The sequence below is a fragment of the Muscardinus avellanarius genome (genome assembly GCF_963383645.1).
Source record: "Muscardinus avellanarius genome assembly, chromosome: 3".
In the NCBI taxonomy this organism is placed as follows: domain Eukaryota; kingdom Metazoa; phylum Chordata; class Mammalia; order Rodentia; family Gliridae; genus Muscardinus; species Muscardinus avellanarius.
In genome coordinates, this window is record NC_137788.1 from 83,340,093 (window position 1) to 83,361,944 (window position 21,852).

The 21,852-nt window shown below is 45.9% G+C and overlaps 1 protein-coding gene across 2 annotated transcripts in view; it reads right to left on the reverse strand.

Moving 5' to 3' along the window:
• BCAR3 (BCAR3 adaptor protein, NSP family member) overlaps positions 1–21,852 on the reverse strand; it is a gene marked incomplete at both ends in the record, with an annotated part of 113,313 nt that overhangs the window by 72,738 nt on the left and 18,723 nt on the right. For both annotated transcript variants that reach the window (XM_080692405.1, XM_080692404.1), the window contains one exon: positions 6,048–6,087. In XM_080692405.1, coding sequence (XP_080548531.1) covers positions 6,048–6,087 — 40 coding nt within the window. The remainder of the gene's footprint in view (positions 1–6,047; positions 6,088–21,852) is intronic.

Genomic DNA, 21,852 nt, shown 5'->3' on the forward strand with positions numbered 1-21,852 from the left:
GGTGGTACACTTTTTTTTTTCCCCTTGCAGGTCTGGGGATGGAACCCAGGGGCATTTGACCTCCGAGCTACACTCCCTGCCCTACTTTCTATTCTTTATTTTGAAACAGGGTCTCACTAAGTTGCAAAGGGCCTCATTAAGTAGCTGAGGATGTCCGTGAACTGCAACCCTTGGGTCTCAGCCTCCGGAATGCTGGGATTACAAGTGTGCGCCACCAAGCCTGGCTGTGGTATGCATTTATAATACCAGTACTGGGAGCCTGAGATAGGAGGATCTCAGGTTCCAGACCGGCCTCAACAACTTAGCAAGGCCCTGTTTCAAAATAAAAAATAAAGTAGGGCCAGGGATGTAGTTCAGAGGTAAAATAACCCTGGGTTCAATCTCCAGTAACACACACACACACACACACACACACACACGAAAAAAAAAAAAAAAAAAAACTAAGTTCTGTGAGTTCAAAAAGTGGTTATAAGAGTAAAACATAACAGATCAAAAAGCAAATTCAGGAGTAAATCTCCAATCTTTTGAGGTGATGTGACATGTGGGCAACATCATGTCCTTGGCCTTAATGTCTGGACATAAAGTATATATATATAGAGAGAGAGAGAGCTAGAGGTATAGCTCAGAGGTAGAATGCCACTGGATTCTATCCCTAATACCACAAAAAATAAAAAAATTAAAAAAGTATATATATATATATATATATATATATATATATATATACTATATATTTTTTTTGGGGGGTGGTGGTACTGGGGATAGAAGCCAGGGGCCTTCTACCTCCAGGCTATACTCCTATTTTATATTTTATTTAGAAACAGGGTCTCACTAAATTGCTGGGAGCCTCACTATGTAGCTGAGGCTGGCTTTGAACCTGCGTGATTCTCCTGTCTCAGTCTCCAAAGCACTGGGATTACAAGTGTGCGCCACCATGCCTGGCAAAGTAAATATGTTTTAACGGGGGTAAAAATATAGCAAAACCTAGTAGGAAACAGTAAAGTAGGAAAAACAGCCTAGAAGACAAAGCAGTTATGCCCAGGGCTACTGCCTCTGAAAGCACTTTCTTCCTATTTAGAAAAAATGTTGGTTTTATCTAGGGGAAGGTATGCTAGGTACACAGAGAAAAATTCCAGAGCTGTGTACCACTAATAATCAGGAAGTACCCAGGAGATGGCAGGAGGATGGTGATGCCATCATGCAGGTTCCTGCCTTCCAACCCGGAAGAGAATGCTCTCAGATACAGTGAAAGAGGATCGGTTATATCTGGTTATAGAAAAGGGTCTTGTGGCCGGGTATGATGGTGCATGCTTGTAATCCCAGCATTGGGAGGCTGAGACTGGAGGATCGCGGTTTGCAGACAGCCTCAGCTACTTAGTGAGACCCTTCGCAACTCAATGAGACCCTGTTTCAAAAATAAAAATACTAAAAAATAGGAGTAGGGGTGTAGCTCAGCGGTACAATGCCCCTGGATTCCATCCCTAGTACCACAGAAAGAAAAGAAAAGAAAAAGAAAGAGAGAGAGAGAGAGAGAGAAGAGAGAGAGAGAGAGAGAAAGAAAGGGGCCTTGTGATTATACAAACAGTTCAAATCAAATGTGCAAGATGTTTATGTTTTGAGCTACTGGGAGAAAAAAAATCTCAAGGAGAATAGAGAGAACACCAAGATACAAGTGGGAAAAGATCAAACTCTCCTCACTAGAGGCCAGAATTCAAGAGAAAGAAGCAGTGAGGAATGAGACCCCCCCACCCCCGCCCCCCACCCCCGTCCCAGTCCCTGGGCTACTCTGGATCTGCCATTTGTTTTCCTCTCACATCCAAACATCCAATCAGGCCTTTAGGGTCTAGATGACATGGGGCTGGGGGCCGGCAGGAAGCCAGCCTGCTGGACAACTGAAAGGACTGCAAAGAGCCAGGCTGCCCAGCCTTGCACAGCCCCCTGCATTCCACACAGGGGAGAAGAAGGTAACCAAGCAACCGAGAAACTGGTCCCCTTTCACTTGGTATTCAAGTGTTGCGCTGCAAATCCTACCGGGAACTAGGAGGACACAGAACCCAATTTTAGATTTTTTCTCTCCCCACATCTGTCTGGCCACAGTATTGAATTCCCAGTCCCACTGCTATGGGGTCAGCCTCAGGATTCTGTCTCTCCTGGACCCAGGGAAGCAGAAGTCCCAGGCCCATCTGTACACTGGGAAAATCAGAAGATGGTAAAACAGTCTCCTGCCGGGAAGAAAGCAGCATTTAAGGACACAGCGAGGGAGACCTATGACTGGAAGCTCCCAACAGCATTAGATCTGTCCGCCTACTGGCCACACCTGGGTGCCTCCGCTGTCCACCTAGTGGCCACACCTGGGTGCCTCCGCTGTCCAGATGAGACTTAGGCAGGGATCAGACTGCTCCCCATTTTCACTGAAAACCTCCTGACATCGTGTGTGTGTGTGTGTGTGTGTGTGTGTGTGTGTGTACACGTGCTGAAGAATGAACCCAGGGGCATTCTATTTTACTTTTTTATTTTGAAACAAGGTCTCACAAAGTTGCTGAGCCTATCCCTGAACCTGCGATCCTCCTGTCTCAGCCTCCTAAGTACTGGAATCACAGGCCTGCGTCACCCTGCCTGGCTTTGATTCTTGTGTTTTAGGCCAATGAATCTGACCCTACCAGATTCATGTTCCTGATGCAACATTCTTTACAGAGAACTTGTACCTTTCTCCATGCCCCAAAGTGCATCAAGGGATGGGAGGAAAGAAACAGCTCAGAGCCAAGGGGCCAAACTGCACCTCACTACATCACAGCTCTCACTGCCCTGGACTTGTCTTCAGTGACCTCTAGGCATGAGGCACCGGATGGCGTTGAGTTGTGTGGCCCTGATGGCAGTCATCCAGGCTCCAGAGGGCACCTGGCCTGGGAGTGCGACTGTGCACCTGCGCTGATGGGCCCCTTTGGGCCTGGAGGTCAGAGGCCTCTGTGAGTGCACCTCCAGAGCTTTGCCCGTGGAGGCAAGCAAAGCAAGATGAAGCGAAACGGCAGCCCAACAAAGTCCTAAGCCATCCCTCTAGACCAAGCACAAAAAAAAAAAAAAAAAAAAAAGTTTTGTGATGCATTCAGAACATAGACACCTTTCTTTCTTCCTTCCTTTCTTTCTTTTTTCTTTTCTTTTTTTTTTTTTTTGGTACTGGGGGTGGAACCCAGGGGCTTTCCTACCTCCCGGGTATATTCCTAGATCTATTTTTTTATACTTTATTTGGAAATAGGGTCTCACTAAGTTGCTGAGAGCCTCACTAAGTAGCTGAGGCTGGCTCTGAACCTGTGCGATCCTCCTGTCTCAGCCTCTCAAGCGCTGGGACTACAAGCGCGCACCACCACGCCCGGCTCAGAACATAGACATATTTTAAGGCTTCGCCCAGATGCAGATCAGGTTAGGAGGAAAATATAAGCTGCGGAACACCTCAGCTAACCCCTGACAAGGACCGCTGCACATTCAAGGGGCGGTTCCCACAGCTCACTGCCAGGGAAGGAGGGAAGAGCTGGGGTAAGTGAAAAGACACTGACAACCACTCCTCTTCTGAGTCACACGATTCAACTGACAATGACCGATATTCATGAATGAGATGCAACAGCTTCGAACTTAGCAGCTGCCCCTTATCCTCGGAATCGGAGCTAGTACCAAACCCATATCTATTCTGTGGTGTGCTTTCTCCATGCCCTGCTGTGTTGACACCAGGCGCCAGGGCCTTCCATGCCTGATGGCCCGTTGCTTCCTTTGCGTCCCTGCCCTTGTGCCTCGGGATCATTAAGTAAGGGTCACTTGAACACAAACGCTGCAAAACCGAGACAGTAAATCTGATCGTTGAGACGGCGCCTGGGTGGCAAGAGGGAGGGTGGCATATGTCGGACGAAGGGCGGATGCCCCTTTAATGTTCTGGAGCAGGTCGGCAGGAAACTCCCAGACACCACTCAGAAAAGCATGCCACTGAAAACTTGGGAGTTGCTTATTTCTGGGATTTGCCATTTAATATTTTCAAACCATGGGTGACTGCAGGTAACTGAAACCACAGATAAGGAGGAGTGCTGCACGGAAACTGGCCACTCCAGTCGTCTCTGTGTGTAGATGTAGAATTCATGGCTGATCTTCTAAGGTGTTTGGACTTTTGTGAAAGAAAAAAAATTGAATTACTGGAGCAAGGATCAGGAGCATCCTTGCTGAACTCAGCATGGCCAGCCTAGAGTGGAGGACAGCCAATCCCTGAAACAAGGAAGGGGTGATTTTTACAGGGCAACTGTGACTTACACACTGCAAAGTCTTGGGCACCTTTCTTGTGCTCCCCAGTCTATGTGCAGAGTCCCCTGAAGCTCTGCAGAGCCCACGCTGCCCACTAATGTGCCACCTCCAGAAGGCACAAGGACCTGTCGCTTATAAAGCTCTGACCAGATTTTGGTGTGGTGGCTGTGTTGATTTAGGATTACACTATTCCCTTTAGTTAACACACACACACACACACACACACACACACACACACACACACAGAGCTCAGAGATTATTCAGGTATAAGACAGGGGAAAAATTAATATCCACCTCCATTATAACAAAACTAGCTATCCTCTGGTCTAAAAGGGAAGACCTCTGGGGAAGGTCCAGGTACACAGAAAAGCAACAGGCCTCACTGTTAAAAAACTGGGATACTGCCATTAGCATAATAAAAATAGATGTGGATTCTAAGGAGAAAAGCCTAAATCCTCAGATTTTCCCCCATGTAAACATATATTTTATATATGTCATAAATCCAAGAATGACAGATCAGACTTCTCTTTTCTGTAGGAGGGACCAGATTTAATTACAGATAATAAACAAACAAACAAACAAACAAATAAATAAAGCAAGCCAGGCATGGTGGTTCACGCTTGTAATCCCAATACTTGGGAGGCTGAGACAAGAGGATCACAGGGTCTTGGCCAGTCTCAGCTACTTAGTGAGGCCCTGTGCAACTTAATGACCCTGTTTCAAAACAAAACAATAAAATAGAGCTAGAGGTATAGCTCAGAAGTAGAATGCCACTGGATTCCATCCCTAGTACCACAAAAAAAAAAAATAAATAAATAAAATAAAGGAAGCCTACATGACTGAAAAATGGGGGAAGGGCAGAGGGAGAAAAGGAAAAAAAAATTCTTTCTGCTCAGAAGGAAACATTGTTTAAAAGAATCCATATTATTTAGAAGCCTTGAACGCTAGCCCTCTGGAAAGTAACACTTTACCACTCAGTCCCAGACAAGCCACTGAGCAAGAGGCAGCTGTCAGAATGGAACCTTCAGTCCTCTGCCCAAGGCAAACAGGTCCACAATTGCTTATCTACCACCCCCCAATCCACCAGAGCTTGGAAAACCGAAATCTTAAAAATAACTCATTTGGCAGCAAAACTAACCAGACCTAACTTGGTAACAAAATGTGACCTGAATTACATAAACATTCATTTTCATATCTATTTGTCCCACTCAGTGTGAATATTCTTACATGTCACTGCCAAAATAATGAGTTTGATTATGGGATGCCGACCTCAGGCCTCTTTGGGAGTATTACGTATGTGAGCCATAACTTCCTTTAAAAAAAAAACAACCCTTGCCGGGCGTGGTGGCGCACGCTTGTAATCCCCGCGCTTGGGAGGCAGAGACAGGAGGATCGCGCAGGTTCGAAGCCAGCCGCGTGCTGGCTTAGGAGACCCTGTTTCCAAATAAAAAAGTATAAAAAATAGTTCTGGGAGTGTAGCCCGGAGGTAGGAGGGCTTCCAGGAATCCCAGTAGCACCAAAAAAAAAAAAAAAAAAACCCTGAATTTTAAATAACATCTGGTTCCATATAAGGGTGGAAAAGACACCTGTAATAGGATGACATGAGACTAATAAAATTTACCCAAGGGAGTCAACTTTCCTCGGGCTGTTTCCAACAATCTAAGCAGCTTTCTACATAAGCCAGTGGGCAGCGCAGCTTGACAGCACAGGTTGGAAATGGGAAACCGATTGCATGGGCCACGACTTCCAGTCAACTCACTGTTTCCTACCTTCACATATTCCAGAGCTGGGTCCAGATGACTCTGATCCCTGAAAAGAGAAAAACAGAAATAGGAGCCTATTAAGAACAACACATTCTTACATTGAGTAAAATGTGTCCAACATTATTTCACTCTGTTCACTTAAGTTACAAAGTGGGCCCCCACCTCTGACTATACTCAATGGATGAGGAAAGGAAGTCAGGATGCAAGCAGAGCACTTACTTCTATGGGATGTGGGGTCGGGGTTACCATGGCATCAGACTGGTAGCTCCACGTGCTTTCCTGTTAGATTCAAGCCTTAGAGCATTAGATTATATGTGATAGTTCTGGGTTCACTTGACCATAAAAACTAGCCTTGAGCCAGTGGAGTTGGCACATGCCTGTAATACCAGTACTTGGGAGGCTGAGACAGAAGGATCACAGGTTTGAGGCTAGCCTCCGCCAATTTAGTAAGGCCTTTAGCAACCTAGCAAGACACTGTTTCAAAATGAAAAAAATAAAAAGAGCTGAGGGTGTAGCTCAGAGGTGGACCACCTCTGGGTTAATCCCCAGTACCAAAAATTAAAAATAAAAAGAATTGCCAGGCATGGTAGTGCATGCTTGTAATCCCAGCATTTGGGAGGCTGAGACAGGAAGGAGGATTGTGGTTCGTGGACAACCTCAGCTACTTAGTAAGACCCTTTGCAACTCACTGAGACCCTGTTTCAGAAATTAAGAATAAAAAATAGGGCTGGGGGTATAGCTCAGAGGTAGAATGCCCCTGGGTTCCTTCCCCAGTACTGCAAAAATCATAAACAAACAAACAAACAAACAAATAAATAAATTCAAGTCTGAAGTCAGGAGCTCCAAGAGGGGCAGAGGTGAGAGCAGGCCTGGGCTGGTGCCGGAACCTGAAGCACTTTTGAGCACTAATGTCACCTGGGTTGATGCTCTAAAGGTCCCGGCCAGGCAGCTGTGCTCCGCTCACTCTGACACTAAGAACGGGGAGGCTCAGGCAGGCGGAGCAGCTGCCTGACGTTGCCTAGGACCTGGGTGAGGGAACAGCCTTCTCGGCAGGCGGCTCAACCACATCCTTCTCTTACTCCTGGGTGCTGCTCACCCAGTCCCGACCTCCACTCCTGCTGCCACCCGGGCTGTTCATCCCAATTTCCTTTGGTGCCCCAGTATTTCCCCCTATTTAAATAATGACTGCTTTCATGTCTACTGTAATAGTATGTTAGGATTAACAAGACAATCAGAAGTAACCCACAGCAGGCAGTGCTGAGGAGGGTGACTTCTATTATGAAAAGTAGAAAGAAGGCCTAAGGGCACGGGAGAGGAAGGGAGAGGAAGGGAGCTAACATTTGCTTGCAGGGATACAGTGAGGTATGCCCACAGTGTGGAAGACGCTTCCTAAACTTTAAAAAATCAAAATGTGCCCCCAGAGAGATCACTTAAAAAGGACAGCATGGCTATAAAGTCTAGTCTTTTCTCTCAAGGGAGAAGAAGATATCAGCATAACACCAGCAAGACCACATCCGTGAGAAGGCAGGGAATCCTCAGGGACAGCAGCTCTCTAGGGGGCTGAACTCAACCCCAAACCCACTGGTGTGGGGAGACTGCTGGTCTCCTACAAGAGCAGCCAGGCTTCGCCAGGTCAGTGACATCCACCATTTGGGTGGATCCAACCCCAAGCCCTCCTCACACTGGCCTGACTGTCCATTTAGGGCTGTGGCCCAAGATGGCCTGCTGCACCCAAAGGATTGCATCTGTGATGTGTCCCCTTGAAGGGCCCAAGGGTCCGAGGGAGCACAGCTCACAGAACCTGGTTGCATTCTCATCAAAGAGGAGCCTGGCTCAGCCTTTCAAAGCTTCGCAGGAGGCATCGTCTCGGGCACTTCAGGTCTGTCTGTCAGGACCAGTCACCCTCCCCGCAGGTCTCTGTGATGTCTGCGCTGCGCTCTGAAAAGCGCTGCTGTAATCCGGCTTCGGTTCTGGGAACCACCCACCAATGACTAAAAACTTTGTCAGCACCGTTCATGTTTCCTCAAAGGTCTTAAAAACCTTGATTTTCTATTAAGTAACATTTTAGGCTTACAGGCCGTTTCCTGGCCCTAAGAGTACAGAAAAAACTGTCAGAATCACTGAAACACTGTTTTCCATCTTATTCTATTTTTAGGCACATTTATGTACACACACACACACACACACACACACACACACACATGCTTAATGAATACATACAATGAAATTGATGGTTCCCAAACTTTTTGGTTTAACATTTATAAATATAACATTATAAATAAGTTTATAAATTAACATTATAAGTTTAACATTATATATTGGGGCCCTCAAAGAGCTTTTGTTTATGTCAGTCATACCTACTGATTATTGATATTAGAAATTAAAACAAAATTTTTCAAAATATTTATTAACTCAAATAACCTACTCTGTAGTCACAAAATATTATTAAAAATAGATACATTTTAAAGCCAGGTGTGGTGGCGCATGCTTGTAATCTCAGCATTTGGGAAGCTGAGACAGGTGGATCACGGTTCAAGGACAACCTCAACTCCTTAGTGAGGCCATTTGCAACACAGTGAGACCATTTCAAAATAAAGAATAAAAAACAGGGCAGGGGTGTAACTTGGAGATGGAATGCTCCTGGGTTCCATCCCCAGTACCGCCAAACATACAAAAGATACTTTTTTTTTTTTTTGGTGGTACTGGGGTTTCTGGATGCCCTTCTACCTCTGGGCTACACTCCCAGACCTGTTTTTTATATTTTTATTTGGAAACAGGGTCTCTTAAGCCGATCCTCCTGTCTCCGCCTCCCAAGTGAGGGGATTACAAGCGTGCGCCACCATGCCTGGCACAAAAGATACATCTTAATAGCAAAAATTTAGTGAGAAGAGTGAGGCCATTGTATATTTTTGTAAATCTTTTTCATGTCTGGCTTACAAGACAGCTGAATTCCCCTATCTACTGCATTAATCTGTTGTGTGATAATGTACTGGTTGAAATAAAGGAAGAAAAAAAATCCATCTCCACACAGATATATAATTAGAAAAGGGAGGAGCATTTTAATAGACTTTGAAGTAATTATGACATTCTGCTCTGAAACCATAGCAAAAGTCAACAAGTGCAGTGTTTTATTTATTTACTTATTTTGGTGGTACTGGGGGTGGAACCCAGAGGCTTTCTACCTCTGGGCTATACTCCCAGACCTTTTTTTAATATTTTATTTGAAAACAGGGTCTCACTAAGTTCCTGAGAGCCTCACTAAGTAGCTGAGGCTGGCTTCGAACCCGTGCGATCCTCCTGTCTCAGCCTCCCAAGCGCGGGGATTACAAGCGTGCGCCACCACGCCCGGCTGAGTGCAGTGTTTTAAAGGTTAGTTGTGATATGGATCTGAAACCGCCTCTCTTACTCTTGGGTGTTTCTCTTGCTCTTTGAATGGTCCCTTATTAATGTGTGATTCTGTACACAGTACTCTGTCAAATACTAGTTTACTGAGTTACACAGACCTCCCAAATGTTGGCCCATTTCAGTATAACACACACACACACACACACACACACACACAAACATCACATTTGTATAATAGCACCTCTGATTTCATTAAAGTTATTAACTTTTAGGGACTATCATAGTGGAGGATAAAAGTTTTTTCAAAATTTGAGTTTTCACTTGAAAGCCTGAATGTTTTCCATTGGCCACTACCACTGTCCGTGATGTATTAGACCTCTGTCAAATACCAAGACTTGTGACTTCAACATTTTTTTTTTGGTCACTCCATGTGTCATTATTTTAGTAGTTTTATTTAAAGCTGTGTCTAGGATTTGCCTTTCCCACCAGATCTGGGTGTAAAATCCTTTTCCTCTCCTCCTCTCAAAGCTGACTCGCTCCTCTCTCCTCTCTCCTGGTCTCCATAGATGCACGTTGACACTTGTAGCATGTGCCGGGTTGGCTCTCAGGGTAAATGTCAGTTTTTTGGGAAAGGGGCACAAAACTGGCACCGACCGTGCCTGGGCAGCTCCTGAGGAGGTACTGGTGCCATTAGTAGCATCCCTGCTCAGAGAAGGCACCACTTCAGGGTGATACCTATTTGCTAACTTGTTGCAGTAAATCTGAAAATCATGTTTACTTAAGACTTGGGCATCCTTTCCCATGGTTTCTATCATTTTTCCTCACTCTCCTGGATTGCTAGTCTACACAGCAGGGATTTGGTGCAAATACACTTGCTCCTTGACCTTCGGAAGCCTCCCTATTGTGAGGTGACCCAGCACAGCCACAGCACGCGTCAGTCTCTTACCTCTTAAGGTACTTACTTCATTTACCTTAATTTTATTTCCAACACCTATGGCACTATCACACCATACCTCCCACATTAGACAGGGCCTGTTAATGTCCCCACGATGCCTCAGAATTAAAGATGGACTCAGCAGACACCAAGAAGGAAGCACCACGGTGGATAAGACCAAAGCCCTCACCAAAGCCTGGGGCGCGGGGTCCAGGCAAAGCTTTGTGCCCCTGCCTAGCAATGTCTGTGAGGTGGAGGTGCCTAAGGGAAAGGTCTTTGCTGTTTCTCATTTGGAATTAATAAACTGGCATTTTTAGCCAGGCATGGTGGCGCACGCTTGTAATCCCAGTACTTGGGAGGCTAAGACAGGAGGATCGCAGGTTCTTGGCCGGCCTCAGCTATTAGTGAGGCCCTCTGCAACTTAGTGAGACCCTGTTTCCAAATAAAGAATAAAAAGTAGGTCTGGGGGTGTAGCTCAGAGGTAGAATGCCCCTGGGTTCAACCCCTGGTAACACACACACACACACACACACACACACACACACACACAGCTGGCATTTTAAATTCGGCATAACAAAGGACCTCGAACAAATGCCTTAAAAGTATAACCTATATTTGATAGTACTATGATGAAACAATTCTTGCTCTTTAGAAGCCAAGAACTCATCTAGTCAATATAAGTGACTTTTTTTTTCTAAAGCCTTATAGAGATTATCATTAGCTATGAGTGACTATTTAAATTAAGGCTAGCCCCTGGGTTCAATTCCCAGACACACACACACACACACACACACACACACACACACACACACACGCTAAATAAAATAGGAAATCCAGTTCCTTCATCACACTTCTACTTTTCAAGTGCTCATAGCCACCGCGTGGCCAGTAGCTATCACACTGCACAACCCAATTACAGAACATTTCTATCATCACCAGAAGTTCTATTGGAGAGTGGTATTCTAGGAAAACAACAACAACACTTCTAAACACAAGAGCATTCTGCTTCCAAAGAGACCTATACTTTGTTATTCTTGTTCACAGTTTAGTCACTAAAGTGCCAAAGGAGATTTGAGGGGTTCTCGCTTATACGGTAGCCCTAAAAAATTACATCACAAGCCAGCAATATGACCAAGTTCTTATGTATTGTTTTGTAAAAATATTTTTTTCTTTTTCATTTGGGACTAAAATATTTAGGTGTCAGTGGACAATTTCCATATGTGAGAAGTGATAGGGGCCATTTGAATGTTGTTAGCCTTGGAGGAATGATTCAAACTTGGTAAAATCATACAAAAAGCTACCCAGAACCACTTCCTGGAAAGGTCAGAAATAAAGGCGCGTTTTCTAACGGTCATGTTTTGGCTCTGTTCTTTAGTGAGAGGTGGTTGGGAAGCAGGATGAAGTTGCTATACATACAGTTAAGTGGTTTGAATCATTCCTTTTTCAAAAGCTACCGTTGGCCAGTGGAGGTTGCACATTAAAGAACAAAAAGGGATGATCTCTGACGAGGCTTCACTGAAGTAGAGAAACCCAAAGGAGATTCTTCAACAACTAAGGCCTTAAATGGAAGAGATGAAGAAAGAATAAAATAAACAACTTCCCATTAATTAACTAAGGAGGATAGAGGTTTATTTTTCCCTAACATCTAATTTTACCATCAATGAGTGCTCGCTTAGAGTCCTATTTGTGATTAAACCTTATTAACTCATAATATTTCAGTGTCCTGATAGCAGAGCAGAGAATCAGCTACTTGGAAACACCCAGTTACTGGAGGAGCCTGCTCTCCTCCCGGCCCTGCGGAGGCCAGCCGCCAGCCTGGCCTGGACTGCTGTCCCAGGGACTCTCGCGTCCCCTCCTCCAGGTCCACTGGGCTGGCCCCTGGCCTCAGGCTGCTCTGGTCTACACCACTCCTGTGTGCTGTCCTGTGTGGTCAACTGTCCTTCCCCCTGTGTAGACCACCCTGATGAGAGAGTAGGCAGGGAATTGTTCTTAAACACCAACCCTGGCCTCAAGGAACCAGATAGGAAAACTTAAGAAGGAGCATAAGGAAGAATCCAATTCGGAAGGTATTCTAATTGAGGCAGGGCAGAGGGGAAGCAAAGGCCACTGGCCTCCAGGTGATCCCAGCTCCAGGTGATCCCAGCTCTGAGGGGACACTGCAGGCAAGGAGTCACCAGGGCACACTTATGCATTATGCACTCCCTTCCCAAGAGAGGCTGAGGCTTGGCCTGAGAACCGGCCCAGGGAGGGCAGCAAACATCCAGGCTCCTCTCTGGGGACAGGGAGAGGACTGTTTCATCTGTGAAAAGGTGAAAAGAAAAGGACTGTAAGCCGGGCACGGTGGTGCATGCTTGTAATCCCAGCATTCAGGAGGCAGACACCGGAGGATCGCGTTTCGTGGACAGCCTCAGCTACTTAGCGAGGCCCTTCCCAACTCAGTGAGACCCTGTTTCAAAAAATAAAAATAAAAAATAGGATTTGGGTGGGGGTAGCTCAGAGGTAGAATGCCTCTGGGTTCCATCTCCAGTACTGCAAATAAAATAATGTAAAATAAAAATTAAAAAAAAAGAGAATAAAGTAGGGCAGGGAGTGTAGCTCAGAATTAGAATGCCCCTGGGTTCCATCCCCAGTACTGAAAAGAAAAGAAAAAAAAAAAGACTTTACACCCAGGGAGGGCAGATCCCAGGTAACACACATTCTGCCTAGAGAAAGAGCAACCACCACAGAGCATGACTGCACTTCCTGTGATCCGCGCAGCAGCCGGCTGGGCTGAGGAATGCTATGTAGATTGTATCTAGATTTCACTGAGGAAGTTGAGAAATCATGATATCGCTATGACCCAATAACATATAGGAAACCTGAGTTGTTCTGTTCTCAGTAAGGTAGATTAGTTCCAAACTGAACAGCCAGTATCTCACCAAAAACAAAAACAAAATCCCTGATTCTCCAGAAAGGTCCTCCAGGTAGGTGAAGTACGCCCTCCCAGCCCAGTGCTATTCAGACGGTTTTGAGACCATAAATGAGAACTTTGATGGCACAGCCACTAATTAATGAGTAAAGAAAATACAGCAGGTCTGTTCGGGGGCCAGGAACTCTAGCTGAGGGCTGTGTGCACGGGCTGTGGCCGGTGTGGCCTGGACCCAGCCGCCATGCAAACATGACCTCTGCCTCTGTCCTGTCATCTATAACATGGAGATAATGATAGTACCTGCATGGTAGGACAGTGTGGAAACTGAATGAAAGTGAAATTAATTTATTTTAAATATATATGGTATTGGGGATTGGATTCAGGGGCATTCTACCTTCAAGCTACACCCCAACCCTATTTAATTTTTATTTTGAAATACAGTCTCACTAAATTGCTTGAGGGCCTCACTAAGTCGCTGAGGCTGTCCTCAAACCTGCCATCCTCCTGTCTCAGCCGCTCAAGTACTGGGATTACAGGATTGCGCCACTACACCCGCTCTAATTTATAAATATATATATAATATATCTTATCCAAAACTATTTGGAGGTGGAAGAAGACCTAATTAATGTTATTGAAATCACAGATCACACAGCACATGTTAATATATGTGTGTGTGTGTGTGTGTGTGTGTGTGTGTGTGTGTGTATTGGTAGTGCTTGCCCCACAGTCAATACCATATGGGCACATACTAAGTGCTGTAAGTGTGATCTGTGATTTCAATAACATTAATTAGGTCTTCTTCCACCTCCAAATAGTTCTGGGTAAGATATAAAATCTAACTAGAGGAAGTGGAACAGGGATAAACCTGTTTAAAAGCTGCACTGTGCAAATAGAAGCTGGAGAAGATGTCAAGTTCAGTTGACTAAGTTTAGCTGTGAAATAGCAGTATGAGTTTATCAAAGAGGCTAGTGGGATCCCAGACACTGACAGGAAATTAAAAGCCAGAATGAACAAAATCAACAAAGGGAGGAATGAGTGAAAGGAGGTGAGAGCCACTTCTCAAGGCACATCTGGAATAGTCACTCTAAAAGGGAAAAAAAAGTTATAAATAGGATACTGGCTTACCCAGACAGGTCTGGGAACCAGGATGGGGATGGGGAGGAGAAAAGAAGTGTGTGTGGGGAGAAGGTGACACAGGCCGTCACCTCATAGCTGCCAGTCTCTGGGGAGGGAAGAACAAATATTCTGTTTTGGTGGGGCTTGGTTAGACTACGGAAAGGAAGTGAGTCAGGGTAGCAGGAAGAGTTCAGGGAAATCTGAGAAGATTTCAGCTTCATTTAAAGAAATGCGTTCTAGCCAGGCGTGGTAGCACACGCTTGTAATCCCCGTGCTTGGGAGGCGGAGACAGGATGACGGAGGTTCAAAGCCAGCCACGCTGGCTTAAGAGACCCTGTTCCCAAATAAAATATAAAAAATAGATCTGGGAGTGTAGCTCGGAGGTGGAAGGCCCCTGGGTTCCATTCCCCAGGACCACACACACAAAAAAATGCTTTCCAACAATTAACATTATCCTAATACAGGAGAAACTGTCTTCCCATGACTGATGTGAGGGCTGGTCTGTTAGATGCCAGGGCTGGATGGCAACCTGGGTTGAGGATATCCAACTCTCGCAGAAAGCCAGGGTGTGAGGGCAGAGGCTCTGTCTTTGTGTGTGTGTGTGGGGGGGTACTGGGGATGAAATCCAGGGGCATTCTACCTCCAAGCAACACCCCAGTCCTATTTTTAATTCTTTATTTTGAAACAGGGTCTCACTGAGTTTCAAAGGGCCTAAGTAGCTGAGGCTGTCCGCGAACCGCGATCCACCTGTCTCAGCCTCCCGAATGCTGGGATTACAAGCATGCACCACCATGCCCAGGTAGAGGCTCTGTCTTTTTACAAAAGAACAAAACATTCGCTGAGCACTTGCGTTGCGCTAAAGGGATTTCCATACGTTGGAAGATTTGATCTTCATAGTCCTGTGTAGGAGGTAGGACCATTCCCAACTTATCAGATGACAAAACATAGGGCACCAGCTAGGACGAGGGGGACCTGGGTGTAAACCAGATGCTCTAAGTGACCACATTAGACCACACTGTCTAGCAAAGTGCCAGCAAACTAGGCTCTGCGAGCACTGGCTGAGGGCTCCATCAGAGCACCACTGCACGTTCAACAGCGGCCATGAGAAGGCATGGGTAAGCTGCCAGTAACTGTCTGCCATTCTGGCCTGCCTGTTATTTCTCCTAGAAGAGGTGAAGCCAAGAGGAGCCGCATTACATTTAGGAAACCAAGGCAAATCTCCCAAGTCCGCATCAGCACCGATCTCATAGAACACATCAGCACCGGGCCCGCCATGTTGGCCCGCATCAGCACCGATCTCATAGAACACATCAGCACCGGGCCCGCCATGTTGGCCCGCCAGCCCAGGCTTCCAAGTCTCTGGAAGGAAGACCAAAAAAGCAACTCGGGCCAAGCGCTTGGAGGATCTTCTGAGGACACGCTTGGCACTCCCCGCAGGAATATTCTGCCTTTTATCATCTGAAAGGCCGGGTGAGCAGAGAGAAGGAAAACACTGCTGGCCCCGTGACCCTGCCCCCAAATGAACTGTGCAAGACCTGCCAGGGAGAGGTGTCCATTCTGTTCTGAGAGATCCCAGCGCCAGGCTCCGGGGCCTCTGGCCTAGCCCTAGACGAGGGAGGGAGAGAGGCGAGGGAGAGAATGAAGGAGGGCGCCATGGAACCGAGTTGTGTGTTAGAAATCCAACAGCTTTAAAAACCAATGTAGTGAGCCAAATTTAAATGGTATTTAAACGCAGAAGGCGGTCTTCTTTCCCAGCCAGCCACCTGATCCCAGCTCCCCAGCAAGGCGACGGTCTCTCCAAACACCCTTCCTGGTGAGCCAGAAAGCTTCGCGGTTGGCCTCAGAGCCCCGCCTCATCCAACTTGAAATAGAATATCCAATTATTCATACAAGGCTGCGGCACATGGCCCTTGAACCACAGATTTATATTCTCCAAGAGAGATCACTAAAAACAAACAGAGGAACTTGGCAATATACATGAAAAGAGTGTTTTTTAAGGATTTTTTTTTATTATGCCAATGTGAGTTTCCACCCATGACTCCATGGTGCGGGCATCTCTGTTTACAACGGTGGGTCTGGCAGGCACCGGGGCTTCCCGGTGGGCGGGCGTGCTGCCCCACCACAGATGGACGGTAGACAGAGGAGGTAGGAGTGTGAAACCCAGCTCTTTGGTTACTTTATTTTTAAGTTTATTAAGTTTTAAATAACCTCCCTGTGTCTACTCTGGCTAAATCATTCTTTCCAGTATCTTACTTTTTAGAGTTCAAACTTTAGGAACCTTAAGTTGACAATCATGGAAATGATATAGTTTCTCATCAGTAACCAGATTGATAATTTCCTCCCTCTTAAAAGGACACGAGCTGGGCGTGGTGGAGCAAGCTTGTAATGCCGCACTTGGAAGGCGGAGACAGGAGGACCATGCAGGTTCGAAGCCAGCCTCGCTGGTTTAAGAGACCCTCTTTCCAAATAAAAATATGAAAATGGGTCTGGGAGTGTAGCCCAGAAGTAGAAGGATTTCCAGGAACCCCAGTACCACCAAAAAAAAAAGGACACTTGAGCTGGGCATGGTGGCGCACGCTTGTAATCCCAGCATTTGTGAGGCTGAGACCAGAGGATCGCGGTTCACAGATAGCATCAGCTACTTAGTTGAGGCACTCCACAACTTAGTGAGACTCTGTTTCAAAATAAAGAATAAAAAATAGGACAGGGGGTAGCTTGGAGGTCACATGCCCCTGGGTTCCATCCCCAGATCCACAAAAGAAAAGAAAAGAAAAAGAAAAAATAAAGGACGCTTCGTTCTTAAAGTGTTTGGTAAGTTGAGTTCAGAGGTTCTCCCCTTAAGACTTCACTCTTACACTCTTACAGGCTTTTTTTTCTGAGTGGTTGGATGGTTGGAATATAGACAGGGAAGAAGTGTCCTATGTCTGCCTTAAAATTACACAGAGCCTTGCCGGTTGTGGTGGCACACGCTTGTAATCCCCGCGCTTGGGAGGCAGAGACAGGAGGATCGCGCAGGTTCGAAGCTAGCCGCGCGCGCTGGCTTAGGAGACCCTGTTTCCAAATAAAAATGTAAAAATAGGTCTGGGAGTGTAGCCCGGAGATAGAAGGGCTTCCAGGAACCCCAGTACCACCAAAAAAAAAAAAAAAAAAAAAAAAAAATTACACAGAGCCTTAAATGAATAATTGCTTACTTCTTTAAGGATTATAGAATAAATAAGTGGCTAACAGTGTGCCAGACAAAATGTTTTTTTTTGAAGAGGATAACAACAACAATAAACATAAGTAATTTGGAATAAAATTATTTCCTGCAATGGGGGAATAGGAAAAACTAGATCTGTCTTTCCAGAGTAAGACAAAGGCCTCCCTTCAACTCCACGTGTTGAAGCAACTGGCAGAGTCGCTGTTTCCCCTCTGAGCCAGGCATGGTGTCTGCGTTCCCATTCACTGCAGTGTGTACTCATTCACAGATGGTCTCTCCCCAAGAGGAGGGATGCGTCTGTCTACTTCACACCCAGCTCCTCCCACAGTCTTCGAGCTCACCCCACAAACGCCTGTGCAGCATGCCACAGGAGGCAGCAGAAACAAACGCAGGGACCAGAGACCGAGCCTTGCTCTAAAGAGGTCTCGGGGAAGCCGCCGCTGCAGGGAGCAACTGGGTGGCCGCGGTGGAGACCCTGTGCGGAGACTGTCCAGGCAACCTCCAGGGTTTGAGGGCGGACTTGTTTTGGTCAAGAAGCTGTAGGTAGAGCACGAAGCGCATGGGAAGGGGAAGAGGTAACATAAGTGATGTACATTTGGAGAAATGCAAGCTGCTCAAGGGTTAATGCTCAGTATCCCAGGCCACCAGCGCCTCTCCCTGCAAGCCTGGGGCACCCTTCTCAACCTTCCTGTCCCTTAGCTATGTAACCAAATACTTATCTAGGTACTGTTGTGGAGGGATTCTGCAAATGGAATTAAATCCCGCTGGGTATGGCGGCATGTGCCTCTAGTCCCGGCTACCTGGGAGGCAGAGGCAGGAGGATTGCTTGAGCCCAGGAGCTTGAGGCCAGCCTGGGCAACATAGACTTCCCCACCTTCCAAAAAGGAATTAACGTCTCAAGTCAGTTGACATTAAAATACGGTGACCAGCCACATTTGGCATTTGCTGGTGTGATACTGTGACCGGATCCATGAGGAGGCCTATTGTACAGAACTGCGAATGGTCTCTGGCGGGAGCTGACCCAGGCCCACAGCCAGAAACAGACCCTAGTGCTGCAATGTAAGGAACTGAATTCTACTAACAATCTAAATGATCAGGTTCTTCACCAGAACCTCAGGAAACAATTTGGCTGGCTGACATCTTGAGTATGACACCCTGAGCCCAGACCCCTGGGGAGGGAGCCAGACTTCCAACCTACAGAAACTGTGAAAAGATCAGTGCAATGTTGTTGAACTTTTGTTACTTAGCAAGGGAAAACTGATAGACTTTGAGTCTCTTCTACTCTCCCATCTCAGCAACGATGACTTTTTCTACTGTTCAAAGAGGCCAAGCCTTTCTTTCTTTCTTTCACCTCTTCTTCCTTCTTTCCCTTTCTTTCTTTCTTTCATTTTGGTGCTGGGGATTGAAGTCAGGGGCATGCTACCTCTGAGCTACATTCTCAGCCCTATTTTATTTTTTCATTTGGAAAAAGGGTCTCGCTAAACTTCTTAGATTGGATTAGAACCTGTAATCCTCCAGTTTTTGCCTCCCACATACTGGGATTACAGGCGTGCACCACCATGCCTTGCACCCTGATTCTTCTTTTGGCCTGAATCTTCTTCCTCTAGGTACTCACAGGCTCACTCCCACACATCACTGCATTCTCTGCTCAAACGTTACCTGTTCAAAGAAGCCTTTCTTAACTATCCTCATTAAATTAGCACCACTACTGCCCTCCATCCCCTTACCTGGCTTTATTGTTTTCCATATTACCTGACACATTATATGTATCCTCGCTTGCTGTCTAGTTCCACTGAAATATAGTCCTCCAAGGGTGGGATGCCGTCTGCTGCTGGCCGTGGTGCTTTGTACATGGCAGCTGCCCAGTAACCCTGGCTGAAATAGTGAGGAAGGTGCGCCTAGCAGAGAGCAGGTCGGGAGGCAGCCAGAGGAGAGGCCGGGGCTGTGGCCCGGGAGGAGGAGGCAGGGCCAGAGTACAGGGGTTGGAGGCCTGAAAACACATTTAGATTCTATCTGGAGAGTAATAAGTTTGTTCAAGGATGTTAAACTGGAAAAAAACAAAACAAAACAAAAAAAAACCAAAAAAACCCCAGAGATTTCAAGAGATTTCAGGTTTTTTTTTTTTTAATACATATAAAGAAGTTCCTCTGCATCAGTAAGGAAAACAGATTAGTCAGGGTAGACAGGGGCAAGGTGTAGTCAGAAAGACCAAAGGAGAGTGTGTTGGCATCATCTGGGTGACACTGAGGAGACTTGGACGAGAGTCGGGAGTGGATGGTGTAGAGACTTAAGAAATTTTTTTTTTTTTTTTTTTTTTTTTTTACGGGTCTGGGCATGGAACCCAGGGGCATTTGACCTCCAAGCTATACCGCCTGCCCTAATTTTTATTCTTTATTTTGAAACCAGGTCTCACTGAGTTGCAGAGGGCCTCACTAAGTAGCTGAGGCTATCCACGAACTGCGATCCTCTGGTCTCAGCCTCCCGAATGCTGGGATTACAAGCGTGCGCCGCCACACCCGGCTTAAGAAATCTTTACAAATGAGAACAGATCGTCTTAGTATATGACTGCCTTTGGTGGATGAAGGGGGAAAAAGAGGAAAAGACACTCACGGAATTCTTCCAAAGGAAATAGAGTGATGATGTCTGGTACATAGAGGGACTCAATACGTGTGTTAAGAATAAGTTAGCAAGTCAGGCACAGGGGCGTACACCTGTAATTCCAGTACTTGGGAGGCTGAGACAGAAGGATCACAAGCTTGAGACTAGCCTCAGCAACTTAGTGAGACCTTGTTTCAAAATAAAACATAAAAACTGCTGGGGTGTGGCTTATAGGTAGAATGCCCCTGGATCCTATCCCCAGTATCAAAATGAAAAGAAAAGAAAAGAAAAGAAAAAAGAATCAGCAAACATCTCTGCTTCAAGCACTACACTATACAAATGTTTAGGACTTGAGATCTGAATGAATATGACTTCCCCTCCTTACCACCCAGTTTCCATGGCTAATGCACATCTGACTGCTACTGCTCAGCCACTCAACAACTAAGAGAAAATATATTATTTTTAGGAGGGTCGTTCTCATCCCTCACACTATGAACTCATAAAATTCCCATAAAGTATAATGAAATATAGCAAACATTTAAGGGATTCCTCCACACCAACGAAAATACTTAGCTCATGAAGGGAAAGCCGGGATCAAGACCAGGTAGCTGTGCAAACACTAGCCAAGAGGGCCTGACTTCCCACAGTCATCTGTACTTCTCCTTCACCCCGCTCCAGATAGCGTCGCTGCTGCCCGCCTTTCCCCCTGGAGCTTACGGAGGACCAGGAGGATGTCATGCTCACCAACGTATACCAAGCGTCTATGACAGCACTTGGCACAGAGTAGTCGGCAAATAAATAAGGCCGAGAATGCGCAAACTAAAATATAAGCCACAACTAACCACCCTTATGTTATGTCCATATAACTTAATGAAGGCCTCCAGAACATTAGAAATATCTACTACAGGACACTCATTTTCTCTACATGGTAAATTGCACATTCTGAAAACTAATCACTAAATTACAAATGTATTTGGATATACATTGTTGAAATCACAAGAAAGGGAAACTCTCAAACACACATACATATATAAAACAGATCCTGGAGCAAATCAAGGCCACAAAATATGAACAACAACAGAAGAAGAAGAAAGGCCAGGAGAAAGCAGGGGGAGAGAAGCCCTGGGTCCTGAGACTGAGTGTCAGACCCCAGGCCCTATGTGAGGCCTGGACCATGGAAACCCGGCTACTCCCAGCCCCAAAGGAGAAAGAGCCTGCTAAGAATAAAACAAAACAAAGCTCATGCTGGCAAAGGAAGCCAGGGCTGAGGCCTATTGTTTCTACCACGAACTCTGATAGAAAAAATCATGGTAGTATAAAAGTCGCCCCTAATAATTTGTAACCACAGATCAGTCTTCATGTTGATGGGGAATTCAAATTTATATGACTTGCTTTCACAGAGAAATCCAAGAGGCATGACGGACTGGTGCAGTTTAAAAAAAAAAAAAAGACTAATTACTATCAAGTAAACAGAAAATAGCAAGGGTGGGTGAAGATGTGCAACGTGCACTGTTGGTGGGAATGTAACATGGTGTAGAGCTATGGGACATAACATGCTGGTTTCTCAAATTACAAAATAAGCCAGGCATGGTGACACACACCTGGAGTCCCAGCTACTTAAGAGGCTGAGGCAGGAAGATCATTTGAGGACAGCCTGCGCAACAGAGTGAAACCCCGTCTCAAAGTGAATAAATAAAATTACCATATGAAC